At 50.5% G+C, this 17,677-nt stretch overlaps 2 protein-coding genes across 2 annotated transcripts; both read right to left on the minus strand.

Annotated features, from left to right (window-relative positions):
* Window positions 1–6,482: 6,482 nt before the first annotated feature.
* Window positions 6,483–8,725, minus strand: LOC100908231 (UDP-GlcNAc:betaGal beta-1,3-N-acetylglucosaminyltransferase-like protein 1). Its single transcript, XM_003744900.2, has 7 exons — window positions 8,705–8,725; window positions 8,186–8,305; window positions 7,940–8,073; window positions 7,618–7,840; window positions 7,330–7,524; window positions 7,074–7,235; window positions 6,483–6,989 (listed from the first exon to the last, which is right to left on the minus strand). The coding sequence occupies exons 1-7, from the start codon at window positions 8,723–8,725 to the stop codon at window positions 6,765–6,767; spliced, it is 1,080 nt and encodes a 359-aa protein (XP_003744948.1). The 3' UTR covers window positions 6,483–6,764.
* Window positions 8,726–10,276: 1,551 nt separating this feature from the next.
* On the minus strand, window positions 10,277–15,907 carry LOC100908034 (serine/threonine-protein phosphatase alpha-2 isoform). Its single transcript, XM_003744817.2, has 4 exons — window positions 15,421–15,907; window positions 12,788–12,956; window positions 11,798–11,954; window positions 10,277–11,616 (listed from the first exon to the last, which is right to left on the minus strand). The coding sequence occupies exons 1-4, from the start codon at window positions 15,520–15,522 to the stop codon at window positions 11,085–11,087; spliced, it is 960 nt and encodes a 319-aa protein (XP_003744865.1). The 5' UTR covers window positions 15,523–15,907; the 3' UTR covers window positions 10,277–11,084.
* Between the last annotated feature and the right edge of the window lie 1,770 nt (window positions 15,908–17,677).

A 17,677-nucleotide genomic window follows, 5' to 3' on the forward strand; every position in this document is an offset into this window, starting at 1 on the left:
TGACACCTCCCCTCGTCATCATCCTCATCTGAAGCGGTGGTGGCGACCGCATCGTCACCACACATCGAGTGAACATTAATCAAAAATTTGACCGTAACAGAAGTATGGCGACGCATCTCTCACATGGCATCCACCACGACACCACATGTTTTTAGCAGCTACGATTTCTCCGCAAATGCGCCAGTCTATCGCTCGTGGGACGAGGCAACCAGGTATTCTTCGAGAGAAAAAAACGCATCACAAACACGGAGATGTCTGTCGTTGCGCCTTCTGCACCTCGTCGAAGGCGGCCGGATGTCCTGTGCTCTTGCCGGTTATCGTCATCGCCTCCGACGGTGTCGTCGTCGAACCTTCACGGGTCAAAATCGTAATCACCCGTATGGGATCATTTATTATCCGGGTACGGCTGATTGTTTTTCAATGACACCATCGCGCCACAGAACTTACCGACATGGTTGAGCAACATCCGATACCTCATATCGCCTCGTAACGATCGATCGATTCCGGAATTCTATCCCGAATTCTAATCCAGCCCGCCTCATCAAACAGTGCCATCCGTTAGGGTTAAGGACGCTCGGTGGGGAAATGACTGACGGCTCGGGCGCCGTTCGCCGATTTCGCTCATCGATTGAAATGATTCGAGAAACTTCGTCTTGTGTCCGGCCGCGAATTCATTCTCGGTTGTGCTTTAAGGAGAAGGAGGTTAATTACGAAGGAAACGCGCACTCTGTCAGCCGACAGCAGAAGGTTAACAATGAGCTCAGAGCAAGGCTTGTCGGCGGCGCCGGCGGCGGCAGCATTTGGGCCGATGGAAGCTTCGATGAAAAAGTAAATGGATGAATGTTCACGGTGGGGTGCTCTGCGAACACCGGATCGCGGTGTGCAGAAACGAATGATTTTAGCCTTCTTTTCGGTCGGATGTCGACGGCCACGATAGGAAGACCAGAGACATTGACCATTCGCTCGAAAACGATAAAGAAGAAATCGTGTCTTGCAATCTGAGGCTCGCGTTCTTGAGAGCCCGTGGTTGAATTCGTGGTTCGATCCGAGAGCTGACGCGGATCAATGGGCCAGGCGAACAGAGACATTAGCGGATCGTGGTTCCCTTTCGTCCCTGCTAATGTCTTCCCATGTTTGTCGGTCGATCCTTCGTCTCTCGGTCGGCGTTTGAAGACATCGCCCGATGTGACCGTTGCTCCTGCCGCGTGCCACATCCACGAAAGGAGAATATAACTCATCAAAATCGCATTAGACACAACGCGCCGGATCTGAGTCTGTGTTCACGGAGGAAGCAACGAAAGGAAGAGGATTGATTGAAGGAGTCCGCTCGATCGCAAGAAGAATGGCTCAATAGCAGCAGCAGCAGCAGCAACAACAACAACATCAGAGTATTCAGAAGTTTCTCGCTGCGACAAGAGGCGGGGTTTGACGCGTTCTGAAAACGCCCAGCTGAGATCATTAGCGGATCGACAAACGATCTCTGGCCCGTCGTCAAGTCCATCTCCGACAAGTTTGATGTTTGCTTGTCTCGGTACATCAGGCTCCTTTGTGAAATTCAATACTCCGAGAACGACCGGGGGAGCAAATTGTTTTGCCCTGCTGAGAGGAATACGAAAGAAGCAAGACTCTATCGACCGCTGGAGAACAGGGCATCTGATGGTCGACTTCCCGTAAATCATTAGCCAGAAGAGAGCCGGTTCGTTTTGATATCGAAGTTCGAGGGAACTACGACTACTTGACGACGATATTCATTGATTTCGGCGCTCGCCGCTGAGACCGCTTGGCGCGGCGAAAAATCGATAGCAGTATCGATGTCGTCTCTTCTCGCCAGATCACCACAGGGAATTCTAGGTCTAGAATATTCCCTCCTCGCGTACATGTCTCCTATCGTGTTGTGATATCCAAGAACAAGTCCTAGAATATCATGTCGGGTAGAGAAAGCTTGCGGACCAGGCTCCCCAGCTCATCGTCTTTTTCCGAGTGGCGGCCTAATATGTAGGTACCTACTTCTGATGCGTGTTCCGAGAGTCACGATAGAATTTCTGATTCCAGATCGGCGGGAGACTTAACCGTAGCTCAGACACCGACGATTCCCAACGGTGCCAAAAACCGTCGGAAGACTTCGCTCTTGAAGATGCCGCAGCCGGGAGAAAAATTCCAGGGAGCGAGTCTGCCGACAAGAAGACACATTCTCCGGTCGAACGTGAGATGCCCGCACGGACCTCCAGCGTTTCTTCAACGCCGGCCGCTAGTCCGCCATTGGTGGTTCCTTCCTTGCAACAGCTGGTCACCGTATTAGCTGGGGGAGTCGGAGCTGTTGGAGGGGTGGACCCAGCTTTTACCGTGACTCAAGTTGTAGCTCAAGTGGCTCCGGGAAGTACAACGCTGAGTACAAGGGTGGCGCGTTTACGGCCAATCCTCCCGAAACCTCAGGAAACCGCTCAGACAGCTGGAGAGACGAAGGTGAGATTCGGTACTAGAGAACTAGAAGTACGATCTATGGAGCTGTATAAAAAAATGGCAGACGCCCGATCATTGAATGTAAGTAGCACAGAATGAGCAAGCTATCCAATTGGCAACTTCAACGGCTGTCCCTCGTCGCCGCGCTTCACGGATTTTGATGACAGAGGCTTATGATGTGCTTCACTGAGTCTCTTTGTCGTCGCATCCGACAACACATTTCCATTATCCGACATGCCAACAGTGCGAAATCGGCCTGAATGAATATTTGATCATGCAAATTCATACAAAGCGAAAATTCTCTTGCCTTTCCAGACAAAAGCACTGGGCCTCAAAGATATTGGTCCGGCGGCGAGAAGTCCTGGTCGAACAGCTGAAACTACACTGATGCCTCCAATGGGTAATCCACAACAGCCTCACCTCGGATATCCGACGCCGTCAACATTGAGCTCATGCTCGAGTCCTGCTCACTCTCAACTATCTGACTTCGACGTAAGTGCAATCTTCTCACTGTCCGCGCCCATAGTCATCTGCCTGGGATTCCTTCTCCTTTTGAGCCATCTTTGAGCCCTGAGAAAGCCCCGTCAACACATCAGGACATTATGACGTTGGGCAGAAGTCAACTGGAGACCATCTCCTGCTGAAGGCTCTTTGGAGCCATCGAACTGACTCCGGTTGTATCAATAATTTTAGATCCCTTCACCACTGAGCATATCAGATCGTTCCACGCCGCTGGAGTTTTCCCCGACCGGAGCTCACGACCTGGACTCACCGCGAAGCGCTTGTGGGGCAGCTAAACGGAGCCTGCCGAGACCGCAGCGCACAAATGAGTCCGCCGTGACGCACAAAGACTGCCTTGTCCCTCGAGATGCAGATTTTCCACCGAGTCGGAGCAAAACGACCTTCATGCAGGTGGACTTCCAGCAATCGCAGAACGCGTCCTCTGAATTCCTGACGGCTCCGTCCACGGCGGAATTCCCGATCGAGAGCGCTCCGACCGCATCTTCCCAGCAGCACCGAGCGCCGTCTGACGATCACGTCAACCTCGACGAGCTAGGCGTAAGTTCCTTGTTTCTTCTCGGACATATTCGCCCTCGATACTATTGAATTGACCGGAATTCCCCTCCTCACGCTAAGTGGCAGATGGCGGTCAAGGGCACAGCGCATCTAAACGTTTGTATTTCAGTACACGCCTCTGAGAGAAGTGATGTCACCCTCAGACGCAGAAGCAACCGTGAGATGCCTGCGCGAAGGATTGCAAACGCCCCCTCCCTCGGACTGCAACGAGGACACCCAGCAATTGCCCCCATCCCAGGTAAGCGGGAAACGAACGACACTCACCCACTCTCAGAACAAAGGAGCCGAACCAGCAGGAAATAACGAAACCCTCCCCTCTTCCACAGATTCTATCGTCACATCATTCTCACTCGGTGCACTCTCTGAACTTCCAACCTACATCGGGACAAATGGATCCAGCGCCTGGTTTCGAGAGCCTCTTGTGTCCAACGCCGGGTCTCGCTGACCATCACGGGAGCGCGCTTCCCGCCCACCATGACTCTCACCAATCTCAGGATCAAGCAAATATTCTGCAGAACGCAATCTTCCTCTCGCAACTCAACATGCCGTCTGAGTACGGAAACTGATTGGAAATCACCTGAACCCGGTGGAAAAATGAGTCAGCCGGATGGACTCCCCGATCGAAGTTCCTGAAAGGCTACAAACGCAACACTTACTATTGTTTCGAGTTTCTGGATATGAAGGAATCATCCATCATCGGATTGCCCGAGCGGTGCTACGAGAGCGCAGTGATACGGTGATCACGAATTTCGGCACCCATGCGTGATCGGAGATCTGATCCTGATCAAGTCCGCTTCGTCGACTTGACAGGACTTCGACATCTGTAAGGAATGATCCCGGTCGACGGTGGCGTCGCGCGATGAGAAAAATTCTACCTACGAGCGGCCGAGATGTTGTTCATCCGGCAGCATCAGCCCAGTCCCCGGGGAGGGTCCAGAGGACACAGGTCTTGGGCAACTTCCCCGAATTTAGAAGGAATTTTTACACGGATATACCCGATGAGCTCAAACCATGGGTTCGTCCGGAGATATCCATGCATCTCATGTAATTTATGTACATTTGTGGAAAAGCTGAGCACGTCAACTCTCCGTGAGCTCGCAGCTCGATGAATAAGTTTATCTTGATGTTTTCTGGGCGTCGCGCGTCATCAAACGAAGCAATACGAATGATGACACGCAGACGTGGAATTATGACGGCGGGACGAAATGTGTTCAAGTTGGATTCATGTCCCGGTATGCCATCGGAAGGAACTTTCGGCCCGGCCCTGTCGACGTTGAAACTCATATATATCACAATCTACTTAGGCTTAATCCTCCTAGCCACATAATTCACTCAGCGGTAGAGATCGGATCGACCCTCACTGGATCGACACATTGTATGTGGGGCCGATTCGTATGGAAACTCGCAACTGCATCCGAAAGAGCATAGTGACCTCCGATCATGGCCAGGCTCCCATGTGTAATGACTCACGACTTATGACCCATGAAACATGGAAGACTGTCCCGTACTACATTTTCTCATGTCGAATCTATCTGTAGCGACGCTGGTTCTTCTGATATAGCGTGAGATTTTGACTGAGTGAGAGGGCAACGTAAATCGGCGAATTTCGATGATTGTGGGGGTCTCGCGAAATACTTTGTACAATACAAGCCCCTCACTAGTCGCCATGTGATAAACTCTCGTCGAATGAGCAACTTCTAGTAAGAGCCGTACTGCCTGAGGAATCAGTGAAAGCGTCCGCTTCGAGGAGGTCGAGCAATACAGCGCCTCGCGGAGCAGAACTCTCGCTGATCATTGCAGCAGCGATCATGAAAAACTTTACACCTAGTATCATTTGCAATCTGTACATAACAACTAAGGAAACGTATAATTATCAGCATCGTATTATATCATCGGAATAACAACTTCGGTACTGGGATGATTATCGAGATTCTCGTATAGAGGTCTCCCCCTCTAGTCAATGCGGTAATCAGCTTGATCGAGTGTCGGCGAGCGCGGCCCTCCATGATTCCCCTTCGCTTCGATGAGTTTCCGGAGCCATCTCTCAGCGCAGCCGGAAATCATGGGACTTTCGGCGTTGGCAAATAATATATGAGTTCTGACCTATGGGCCTCATGGGGATTTACATTCTCTGACGATTATTATTATCATTATATCTGGACATCGAACGGTCCACGAAGAGAGAAATAGGGTGCCTAAGGGCAGGGTATCCGAGGTTTAATTTGGAATTATTCCGATGTGTCTCATTTTCATCCGGCCGTGTGACAAGCGGTCCGTGGGAAGTGAAAACAATGGTGATTCGATTCGAGCAAGCCCGAATTAGAGAAATTGATATCTGGCTCTGGGACGGGACTCCTCAAACTGCTGGGATCCATGTAGCCCACTGAACCCCTTGTCTGATAGGTTGACAACTCCGCTTTCATCCTGCTTACTCTCATCGGAATTGTGAGAAGCTCCAGTAGAATGAGTAGTGTGCCGGAGAATTTCTGGGTACAAGGAACGCAATACTAATTGTGAGTCGAGGTTTCAAGCTCTTCCACGGAATCGTGTTATTTCGAGGCTCGGTCATACAAGACTGCCTCCATGGATTCCTTGACATGAGAATTCATCGCATTGATTATAACTTCAATGCAGAATAACTAAAAGAGATCTCTCTCGCACTCAACGTCCAGAACAGAGCCACCGCCGTTCAATACTCAAAGTTGGAATCGCTCCCATCCTAAAGATGTTGTTGTGTATAGGCTCCTAAACTCTCATTGCTTTCCGGGAGATGAGTTTTTAGTATGAGGATTTATGAAACCGATACTCCGTGATATGAATCCTGGGGAACGCACTGTCGAGGGCGGTTCGCACGGCGATCTCATCAGCTAAGGTGCGATGCAATGTATAATGAAGGAAATAAAACAGAATCTACATTTTCCTAACATCCGCTAAGGATTCTCTTTTATTAGACTCGTCCGCCGTAGAAGAGCTGCAGTACGAGAATGTTCCGGGAGCAGCTCAAAGCTCGCTCACCGCTCCGATGCCTCTTCCTGTCTTATCCGAACGAGCACTCCAAGCATTGATCAAAGAATCATATTTTCCCATGATCATTGCCTAAGTTGAGAGGGTTTCGCGAGAGGCCACGGCAGCTCAGGGAATCCGGATACGGAACACGGGGCTCGCTCCTGAGCTGAGGTCCGATGGACTGCAAATATTCAGTTGTCCAGCAATCGCCAGGGAGACCATCACGCGAAATGGATGTAGTCCTGTCCTTCTTCGAGATGCAGACTCGCGAGATTCTCCTCAAGGCCGCCACCGGTCAAGTCGATCTTCACGCAGATTACGAGAGGTGCTTTTGCGTGTGAGAAGTGAATGATCGGTATCCGAGGTTTCGGTGTAGTGGCCGATTCCTCGAAAATATATATGCCCTTCGATATCTTCTTGGCGTCCACATCGCAGAAAGCGACAACCTTCGCCACAAAACAAAAATCAGCGATCAGCAGGTGCCCTCGCAATCGGTCACCATCCTTGCTCAAGTCGTTCAGCGATCTCACCTTTCTCCGGTTTTCGTCGTTCAAGGTCCGGTAGAATCTCCGACCTTGTTTCCCAGCATTCCATATCGTGAAGGATGACCATTTCGACAATACTTTCTGCTGTAGACGCTGCAAACGTATGTTCCAAATCGTTTCCTCGAGAATCGAGAAGGTCGTGGCATGCTGGAAGGGCCGACCTATTAACTACGCCAACGTTACGAGTAGTACTTGTCGGACGAGAATCCACGGAATGTCAACCAATCCCTGAATACCTTACCGGATGATATCTGTACATCAGAAGGTCCTCATCAACTCGAACGATCCTGCCTCCGAGATCGAGGTGACGATAGAAGAAAATGAGATCCTCAGGTGTCCCACGGCCGGCTTCCGAAAATGCGCCGACAGCCTCATAAGTCTCGCGCGAGCAAAACCATGTGGGCATGATCACGGTCGGTCCATGTGAGGTGTAAATCTGTGGACACCGCGGGGTCTCGTTTCTGATGACGAAATTCTAATGCACTTCGCGTGGACTGAGAGTGGATCCAGCTCCGTTTCCAAGTCCTACCTGGGTCTCTAGCGCCGCAGCCGGCAAATCATTGGCCCATCGAGAGTATCGGACTGTTGAATCTGGGGGTTCCCGATGGAAACGAGACCCGACAATGGCCCTGGGATTCTCCTGCGCCGCGCAGAGCTGAGCCGCCAATCTCCGCAGCAACATTTCATCATCGGCATCTAAGAAGCATAGATATCTCCCCGAGCACTGCTCGATGGCCCTGTTCTTCGCATAACTTGGAGAGAAGAATATTGCGATGAGTTCCCGGAGGACCAGTCTCTGCGGGAGCGAGTTCCTACGCGGAATTTCCCCCTCCATATTCGCAACTGCTTACCCACAACCTCTAGGCGGTCCGGACTCCGACCCCGAGATCAATTTGATCCCAGCCCTTTCTAGGGGCACTTTCTGGCTCTCGATCAGCGAGGCCGACGCATCGGTGCTCCCATCGTTCCATACTGAAACTTCAACCTAGACCAGCGCTCGTTGGAAATGTGATGAAGGAGAATCGCGAAAATTCGATAAAAAAGCCACCTCGAGCTCCTAACGCAACTTGAGCGTTCGAATCACGTCGCGCACGCACCTCTCGCAGGGGGAAATCTTGATTCAGGATGGAGTCGAAACACTGATTGAGGAATTTCTCTCCATTGTGCACCGGGACAATTATGGATATTAAACGTTGTCCCTGTCCGGGTTCCGTTGCCTGCAACAAATGCTCTTAGGATCTGCGGAGGGCAGAGGGGAGTGTTTCAGGAGTCTCGAACGGGGTCGAGCCCCGCGTCTTTCCATTGATTTAGAGCTCTGATCAGATCCCCGGAAGCGGAGTTCCTTGTCGGAGGAAGAATCCTCGGGGTAGAAACGATTGTGTTGTTTATTATTGGAAATAACATATCCTTGCTATCCTTGTTGTCTTCTTGTACATTCGAGATTTTCGGTTCACTATCAAGGCATGACATGTTTCATGACTTCGACCTCACTATCGTGGGCGAGAGCAGTCGAACACTCGGAAGTCAGAATAACACAGGATCATCGAATCGAGAGCTACGAATAGTTCTCCGTTTGTCGACCAACGGAATATGTCAAGTGATGGCCGGAGACAAACCTTTTCAGACTCGTCACCCATTTCGTGAGCAGTTCGGAGGATGTCAACAATCGCTCGTGTTGCGGCGCCACATGCCGTATTTGTTATTCTATTCGAAAAAGCCGCCGAAAAAGTACGCGCGCTCTTCAAAGCGCTCCGACTACCATCCATCGTTTCCACTCGGAAAAATTCCGTGTTTCCTGCCTGGGGAGTAGCTGTCGGGAAGTTCTCCGAGTGAGGGACTTCCACGCTCATTCTATACGTACTTCGTTGATCTGCTCTATTTGCCCGATGAAGAGAATGTATCATCATCGTAGGCTCGTTCGGAGTGTAATTCCTAAGCTAGACTATGAGTTGGTTGTCGCTCTCTCTGTAGATTCTAACTATCTGTCGTCATGGTGGTTCCCTCAGATGTTCGGAATCGTAGAGTCTCGTAATTCAGGGTGTCATGATGACTCGGCATGGGGGTTTGCGCTGATTTCTTCAGGGATGTCTGTAGGGAAGCCGTTCGTGAGGCTCCGTTGAAGAGGCATTCACCTCAGCCTGCCAATGATTTGCCGCGGATTGAGTGATTGAAGTGCCGGGATCGTTTATGGTGAAGTATTCTGTGGTCGCTTCTCCATACCCTATCCGAGACTGCATTCTATCAATTTTCCCCCTGCTATAATTAAACGACGGAGCTTCGCGTATTGCGAGGGGAGTGAAGTAAAGTCGATGCACGGGTTTTCGAAGGGGACACTGTCTCGAGTCGACTGCGTAGGTGGGAGACTTCCGCCGCAGAGATCGCCAGCGTATTATAAATGCTTTATACGCACCCTTGCATACGACGAATCTACGTCAGACTTCCTGTTGATGGCGACTCATTGACAGAAGTCGTGGTGAAATAAGTTCTCATTTTCACAACTAGCTGAGTGGAGGACCATCTTTGAGTGGTCACTCAAATGACTCCCTCTCACTGGACGTATGCATGATCATACTCCGATTCATATACGGTGAAACTGATGCACCGAGAAACCTAGTAAGCGGGACACTAACGGGTTTCAGTCTTTCATCGACAGTATTTCAGCTCAGTGGATGACAACCCTGTATGCCAGAAAATTTCGCTTAGATCCTCCGCCTTCCGGACTGGAATCGAGTGCCATCTCACGTAGTCGGGGCCTTTCCTATTTTGAGCTTGCCCGAGATCCAGGTCAAGTTATGTTTCTTTTTTCGTGAGGATTGATCTCGTGATCTGCCATGGAGGAAACATTCGACGTTGTATGTGTTCTCTGATTACGATTATCCGTACGTGTATGGGCAACTGAACCAAGGATACCGGAAGTATGTCGACAGAAAAAGAGGAGAACGAAATGAATAAATCAGTACTCATCACGGAGGCGAAGACGTCATCTACGTAAGTTGTGAGTAAGTTTCAATATTATAGACGAAGGAGGAGTTTTACGCGCGACGGGCATCCGATCCGAGGTACCAAGGATCAGCTGATTCGAGGTTTCGACCCGGAGCGAATCCACAAACTTCCAGACATTTCGTCACTTCCATCCCATTAGACTCGGTCGAGTCGTGGAGGGAAAAATGATAAGCTTGAAAGTTAGATTCCGGTGTTCAGAATGAAAATTTATTTCCACCTCTGTTGTCCCACATTTTCTCAATGGTCTGCTCTGCTGCTTCTGGTGTGCGATAAAAGGTGAAACAACTGTCTTTTCGGATGTTTGATAATATAGGTAGGTGTTCATTTCTCAACATATTTCCTATTTTCCCAACCACCCGAAACCCCGGGTTCGGCGCTCTCGCCTGATTCTGCCTTGTATTTCAATTTTTTCCTCCGGTCCTACATCCCTGTCTATTGTAAACTCCGTTGACGTGTTCTCGTCGAATCCCTCAGCGACGGTCTACGGAAAATTGGATGATCCATTCTTTTTTAGTTTCGTCTGCTTCATGCGATGAATGCCGCTTCGTTTATTCCGCACGTGTGTATCAAAGTTTGGATGACAAAGGAAAAAAGAGAAATTAGGCAAACAGTCAACCAACCAATCAATCATCATTCAAACGACCGTTCAACCAACAAAGCGTTCGTATTTGAGGGGGGAATCATGACTTTGTAAGCTATCGCAGTCCCGAGACAAAGGGAGGTAATAGAACTAAATTAAACGTCCGTTCATTCAATTCCGATTCCGACGCCGTTTTATGCTTGTTTACCATTCTCGCTCCATATTGTTGTTGTCGCAGCTGCTATTCTGGTTTTTGTTTCCTTCCTCGTGTTGGATCGAAATAAAACGATAATTTCTCAGTCCCCTTTTTCGTTCAAGCTGATGATGATGGCATCACGATGATCCCCTGCACGACTGCACGCATCACTTGGAATCATTTCAAGCCTACTTGCAGAAGTGTCTTGGTAAGTTTCCTATTTTCTTCCGGGAGCTGGCTTGTTGTTTGCCGAGCCGGCCAATGAGAATTTCTTTTTGTCTGCCGGCTTGAGGATCTGGAAGGAGCACATCAGCGTTTCGTCCACACTCATCATGGCCCCAGCATTGTCGAATTCTCCGCAGTAGTTCGGCGCTGAGAACAGGGTGACCAGTTGACGTTTGGCGAAGAATTCGTAACCGTCCTCTACCACTTGGTGAGCTCGGCACACAAGATCGAGATCCTGTTTGTGCAGGAATTTGGCTACGACGTCTGAACCGAATGTGAATGACACGCCTCGGTCGTTTTCACCCCAGCCCATGATATCCTTGTCTGGATCCGACCATAGCAGGTCGCAAAGCAGGCCTTGATCAGGCACATCGGTGGGTCTCATAATTCGGCGGATCTGCTCCATGCTTTGCAGATCGGGGGAAAGACCTCCATGGCAGCAGAAAATCTTCTCATCAACAATCGCTGCCACTGGTAAGCAGTTGAAGCAGTCCGTGAATGTTTTCCACAGCTTGACGTTGTATCTAGAACGACGAGAAAGTTGAGCATCTCTTGCAAGTATGAAACACTGGCAGTGGATCAAGTTCGATCTGCATTTGATTAGGCGTCTAGTCTCAGTCAGCTAGAATCCCAGGCTGCCTGAGGATAGATGCTCGGGACAAAAAATCGTTCGTCTCCTCAAAAGCTGATCGTAGCAAATCTCACCTCCTCTTGCACTCGTCGTAGAATCCGTAGATACGGTTGATTGAGGCGCACTCGTGGTTTCCTCGCAGGAGGAAGAAGTTTTCTGGGTACTTGATTTTGTACGCCAGGAGAAGACAAATCACCTCAAGACTGTGCTTTCCACGATCAACGTAGTCTCCTGCAAGAGCGGAAAGTTCGAGTCAGAACACCTAGAGCCACGATTGGTGTCGCGTCGCTGCGGTCAGCTCACACAAAGCGTCGGTTTTAAGTATCGCACTCATCTGGCTCCGTTCAGAAATGGTAACGCTCTCCGATGGCGATCCCATTCCAGAACGTCGTCGAAGCTGGAAGCTTCTGCTTAAATCTTGGGCGCTCCGAATTGACGCAACTCGATATGGCAAGCACTATATTCAGAAGGTCAATCCGGTACGGAATTCGGATGTGTCTGAACGATTACGCACACGCAAAATGATCCGCTCCTCCCCGGAGCCATAGAGGGAGCTGTGTAATTCGGGGAAATTCAATCTGTGACTTGGGGACAGACGGCCATCTCTACTCGAGGAGAACCTGGCTACTGTTCCCAAAGATTCCAGGATCGGTTCCGCTACGATAATTGAAATTTCTCCACGTGGGGTTAGGCCTCACGACGTCGTTGATCGAAGCGTGCCATACAATAGGATGCGTGTAGGACGCTGGACCAGATAGGTCAGCAGTGCTGTCGCACTAATGAACTGGTTCCGCTCCGACTGAAGGCGTCGCTTCAAGTGTGGCGCGATCCACCAACGCCGCCGTTTTGTTCTGTGGCATCTTCACAAGACTAGAAGCGAAACTGAATGAATGATATCTCGATGTCGACCGAATGGACCGCAACTATTCGCGCGGTGATAATATGTCGACCCCTTCATCCTATGGGACGCCTGTTCGCGCTGGACATCTCACAGCCATCGAAAAAATCCAACTAGCTATTGGCATCGGAGACGTATGGTGACGAGGACTTATTGTGGTGCTTACCGAGAAACAGATAGTTGGACTCTGGAGGGAAGCCTCCATATTCGAAGAGCCTCAAGAGGTCGTAATATTGGCCGTGTACGTCGCCGCAGATCTTCAGAGGAGCTTCGAGTTCGAGCAGAATTGGCTGCGACAAGAATACCTCTCGCGAGCGGAGGCAGAGTCCACGAACCTGGAATGAGGAGACGATCAGAAATCTGGAATAATGTCAAGCATGTGGAGTTCGAGCGACTGGGGAAACGGAGATGTCGTCCCTGGAGGAACGACATCGCGGATGGCCCGTGCCAAGAACTTTGAAATGATTGCTCCCTGTCCGGAGGCTTGATATAATATACATGAAATAATATATTATACATGTTAGCTCCGAGATGTTCATCCATCCATTCCAATAAAAACACCCTCAGAATCCATACTAGAATGGGGTATACGAGCGATAAATTTTGAGCGGTACGAAATTCTTCAGATGGCGAGACTGCTACCGCGGTGCAGCAGAGGCCCTTCCCGACCCCAAAAAAAAGTATGGAAATCACGTTCGTCTGCGTTCTAGATCGATATGCATCAGACGGCAACTATTGTGGCGATGCTGAGACATTGGCATGATTCGAATCAGACCCGATGATATGTCGTCTAAGCCTTTGGGTGTATTTTTAGCAGCTCGAGAAACTTATCCGAGGCCGAGGCTCGAGAGAAGCGCAGATTCGAATAATTTCCCTATGCATCAGTCGAGGAGCTCGAACGATGCTTCACCCCTCGCTTACACGGGCGGAACCTGTTCTCGCTATTTTTCATTAACGAAACTCAGACGCTCATCAGGGGAGTTCATCTTGAGGTTACGGGGAGACACTTCTCGACACCCATCAAGTCGTGGAGATTGAAAAACGTCGCCGGAACAAAGTGATCCCGAGTCACGTGTTATCGGCGCAGTTTTTCATACTTATCAGATTTTCCGTTATCAAGCTTTGGTTGCTTTCATCGTCAGTGGCCGTCGGTTCGAGCGTGCAGCAGATGAATGCAGAATCTCAGCCCCATAGCTCGTTGATCTCACGCCGATATGAGTGGGAATTAATTGATTGAAGGAGCCCGACGAGACGCGGACTCTCCTACTCGAGGTTTGTACGTCATAATAGAGTCAAGAGGGTCACGAGGAGACAGGGGAAATATCAAGAATGACGACGATAACACCCGGTTTATGAGTACAGGTTCGGTTTCATCTGAGCAGAAATGACATTCACCGCGTCTGACGCATTCTGTCTAACTCGCTGCGCGTAGCGAAGCCGTGCCAGCAGAACAACAAGTGCTCCACGGTTAACATTGCTGCTGAGGAGATGGAACACCAACCAAAATGTTGTTGTAAAATATATTAATATATGTGTAAATTCACAAACTATCCGTTTTACAAGCGAAAGACGACTGTAAACTCGACGAAACTCTAGTCAATGACTGTTCTTCCCGATTTGAAGCGTCTCGTGTGATTCTGCTTAGAAATTCATGTTTTCAATGGGCATGCTTCACTCGCGGATAGAAAGACGATCCTCATGGCCGAGCCTCGCAGCGCCGATGAGAAAAAAAATCCTCTCTTGAGCGTCCTTTGAAGTGACACAGTGGAATGAATCAAGGTCGTACTCGGAGGCGAATACGAATATAGACTGAGAGGCTTGGTACAGGAGTACTGGAATTGGACGTTGTTTTCCGCTGCTTCTGCGCCCCTGTTGTCATTAGCGACTGTCCGGAAACTCGTGAGCGCTCACACGAAAACTCAGTACTACCAGAATGAAGTGTCTTCCTCCCCAATATATGACGCTCCACCCGTCAAGCCGGAGACGACGATGTACCGTGGGAACATTTTCCACCAGCCCTGGCACTAATTCGAGAGTAGGAAGCATACAGTCACTAAGAAGCGAGATACCTTGACAGAGGAGACATTCGGACTAGGAGCATAGACGTCGGGAGAATTAGAAAAACCGAATGACGAACGCCCGCTTCGAATATGAGAGAAATCAGGCGAGCAGAGCTGGTCAATTTTCGAGCCTCCAGGTCTGAGAGGCGGGTTGCTCTTGTTCAATGTACCTATTCTCGGCATGTACAATAGTGACGAGAGATGAGGAACTAGTTTATTCATCTTCCAGAGAACGCACATCCGTAGCTTTTGTAGCCGAGAATCCGAATTAGAATACCGTGGTCGACGGTAAGCACTGTCTGTGTTCACCGGTAGACTCAAACGTCCGAAATCAATCAAGCTTCTCTCTGTCCCTGCAAACCATGCTCGCCCAAGGACGAGCCGCTACAATAACTCAAATGGTCGTTACTCTGACGAGCGTACACAACAGCGAACAACTCAAATAGAACAGGTTCCGAAAGTAGGCTGCCCCCGCTCGTAGTCGAGTGCTACCGAACACCGTACGGTGACCGCGGGAAAACTCCGCTTTCAACTTCGTTCCTCACGTTGTCAGTTGAGAATTCCCCAAGCATTTCCGTCCCCCAACCCTAATGACGCGGTACGCGGTAGAAATCAACTTCGCAAATCCGAATAACCCATCATTCGGGTTGAATTCCCCCATCGGTCTCATGTGCGGAGGCATCATTTAGTACGGGGCGAGGCCTAGCGACGCCGGTGGCGATGGCGGAAGAAGGCTTACCTCGGCCTCGGACAGCTGGACGTTCTTGCCAGGCTTGGTGCCTCTGACCTCGAGGAGTCGGGCCAAAATCGAGTCTACGTTCAGACGGTCGCCGTCACTCATTGTGGCTCAATTTAGATGAAGTTCACTAATTTGCACCCTGGTGTTCGTTTACACCACCACCGACCACCACCGCCAGCACCAATAGTAGCAGCACGGCACAAGCTCCGCTGCTGCTGGCCTACGGCTCTCGAAATTATACACACACACACGCCACAAGCCTCGGTAGTTATAGGAGGCTTTGTGCGTCGTCGTGCGGCTAAAAGCTAGTTTCTTCGACAATAACGCCGCAGCCCGTTGCTGATGCTCGTTAGAACAATGTACAAAACACCGACAATTTGTTCAATGAACCAACGACCACGGAGCAACACCTATGACGACGACGATCACTGTTCGTATTCGCTCGGCGCCATGTTTGATTCCACCGACCCAACAACGACCGACCGCCCGCCCTCTGAATACCGCCAAAGTCGGCGGCCTCCTCGCGCCCTCCTCGCTCAGCGCATGAGGGAATTTCGAAAGCCAAGCAGGCGCTGACCACGGTTTTCGAAGTTGCGCAGCATCATCGTGAGTCACAAACGCAGGAAGCTTAACCGGAGAGGAAGGGGCTGGGTACGACCATGTTCAAAGTTTCCCCGCCGAGCCCCGAAGATGAATCTTTCGAATATTCGGTCAATGAGGAGGGGATGTCCAGGGCTCAGCAGGGTTCGCGGAGCGGAGGCTTCGGACGAGACATCGATACCAACTTAGGTCTATCGGCTGAGGACTGAGGAACCACGAGTAGAACGCATGCTTCGATGCGGGTCTCCACTAACATAAGTGAATTCCGTCTCCAATGCACGAGGGCCTGGAAGGATGCGCGGATGGAACCCAGTCGCTGTTCAGAATTTCCGGAGAGACCGCTAGTCTCAGTCAATTGCCGCCGTATTCTTGCATCGGGATTCAGGAGCGCTGCGCCGCGGGAGATGACAGTTTTTCCTTAAGAGACGGGATATCCTTACCCGGGAAGGAAGCTTTTCGCTGGTCCCTGTTGAGAAAAAATGAGTGACTGAGCGCAAAAAGGCCCAGAGACCTCTGCGCCAAGAATTTAATGAGAGGAGAGACGGGCGGTTGTGGCGGAGAAGGAGGAGAAGTAACGAGCTCAATGAAGATAGGTATATAGAACACCACGGTTTTCTTTACGATCCGAAGGGCGCTCCTAGCCACCTCGGGGAATGTCTTGTCGTCCGTGATATCGTCCTCGTGGGGAAGCCAGGAATACATCTTCCCCCAAACCCTCCCGGGTTGGTCATCGCCAGTGGAGCTGCCAGATACCACGCGGTTTTGATTGAGGTGAGTCTTCGAGAGGGCGCCGCCGGCGCAATTCCATCCGGAAGCACATTCGTCGCTACGCCTCCGACTTCTTTCAGTACTCCGGCAAGTGCGCTCCACGACAGAATGCAGAAGTGAAGAATTGATCAGAGCGGTGTTCGTTGGTCCATGACATTCAGACATCGTTGATCCCCAGAGAAAGGTCAGTTCTTCGCATCCGGATGAATCTCGGCGGAAAGAATGCTGTCGCAAATCTATAGAGAAACATATCACGATTTTGAAGCAACCGTGTAGGACCGAGCTTCCGAGTCGGTACGCCGTAGGCTCGACGGTGCGTGCGAACCGGGTCAGCGCTCGAGCTCCTGTTATCGCCTAGGAGCAGGGGTGAGACTCGCGACGTCAAGAACTGCATCGGCAGGAGAGTGACGATGATGATCATCTGCATCCCGACTTCCACAGCGATCACACAACCAGAGGAAGTCCTCCGAGTAACTGTTCGCTCATACTCCTCGATACGCAATTCTGTAGCTGGCTACAATTGCGTTCTCTACGTATTCCTCTGGAAATGATAACAACGAAATACGTGCGTTTGACAGATCTTCGGTGCAGAGAAGAGTCAAAATCGCTCTGTTCCTCCCGGGGTCAGGGAACCCGGATTACGAGCAGGACGCGACGGGAAGACGCCAGTGAAACTTGTCGCCCCCCTTGTATCTTGAGGATCGATCGAATTGGCGAAGACTATTCCTCGCTGATGAGGAAGCGATCGGGAGCTTCTCTTGCGAGAAGCTTGGCGTGTAACTCCAGGTCTCGCGAAGAAGCTCATATCCTCGATGGTTGGTACAAGCTACCGAGGCACATCCGGCAGGAACAGGAAGGAACAAGCGAGGACGTGCGGGAATAAACGGGA

Source organism: Galendromus occidentalis, unplaced genomic scaffold (genome assembly GCF_000255335.2).
Source record: "Galendromus occidentalis unplaced genomic scaffold, Mocc_1.1 scf7180000077475, whole genome shotgun sequence".
In the NCBI taxonomy this organism is placed as follows: domain Eukaryota; kingdom Metazoa; phylum Arthropoda; class Arachnida; order Mesostigmata; family Phytoseiidae; genus Galendromus; species Galendromus occidentalis.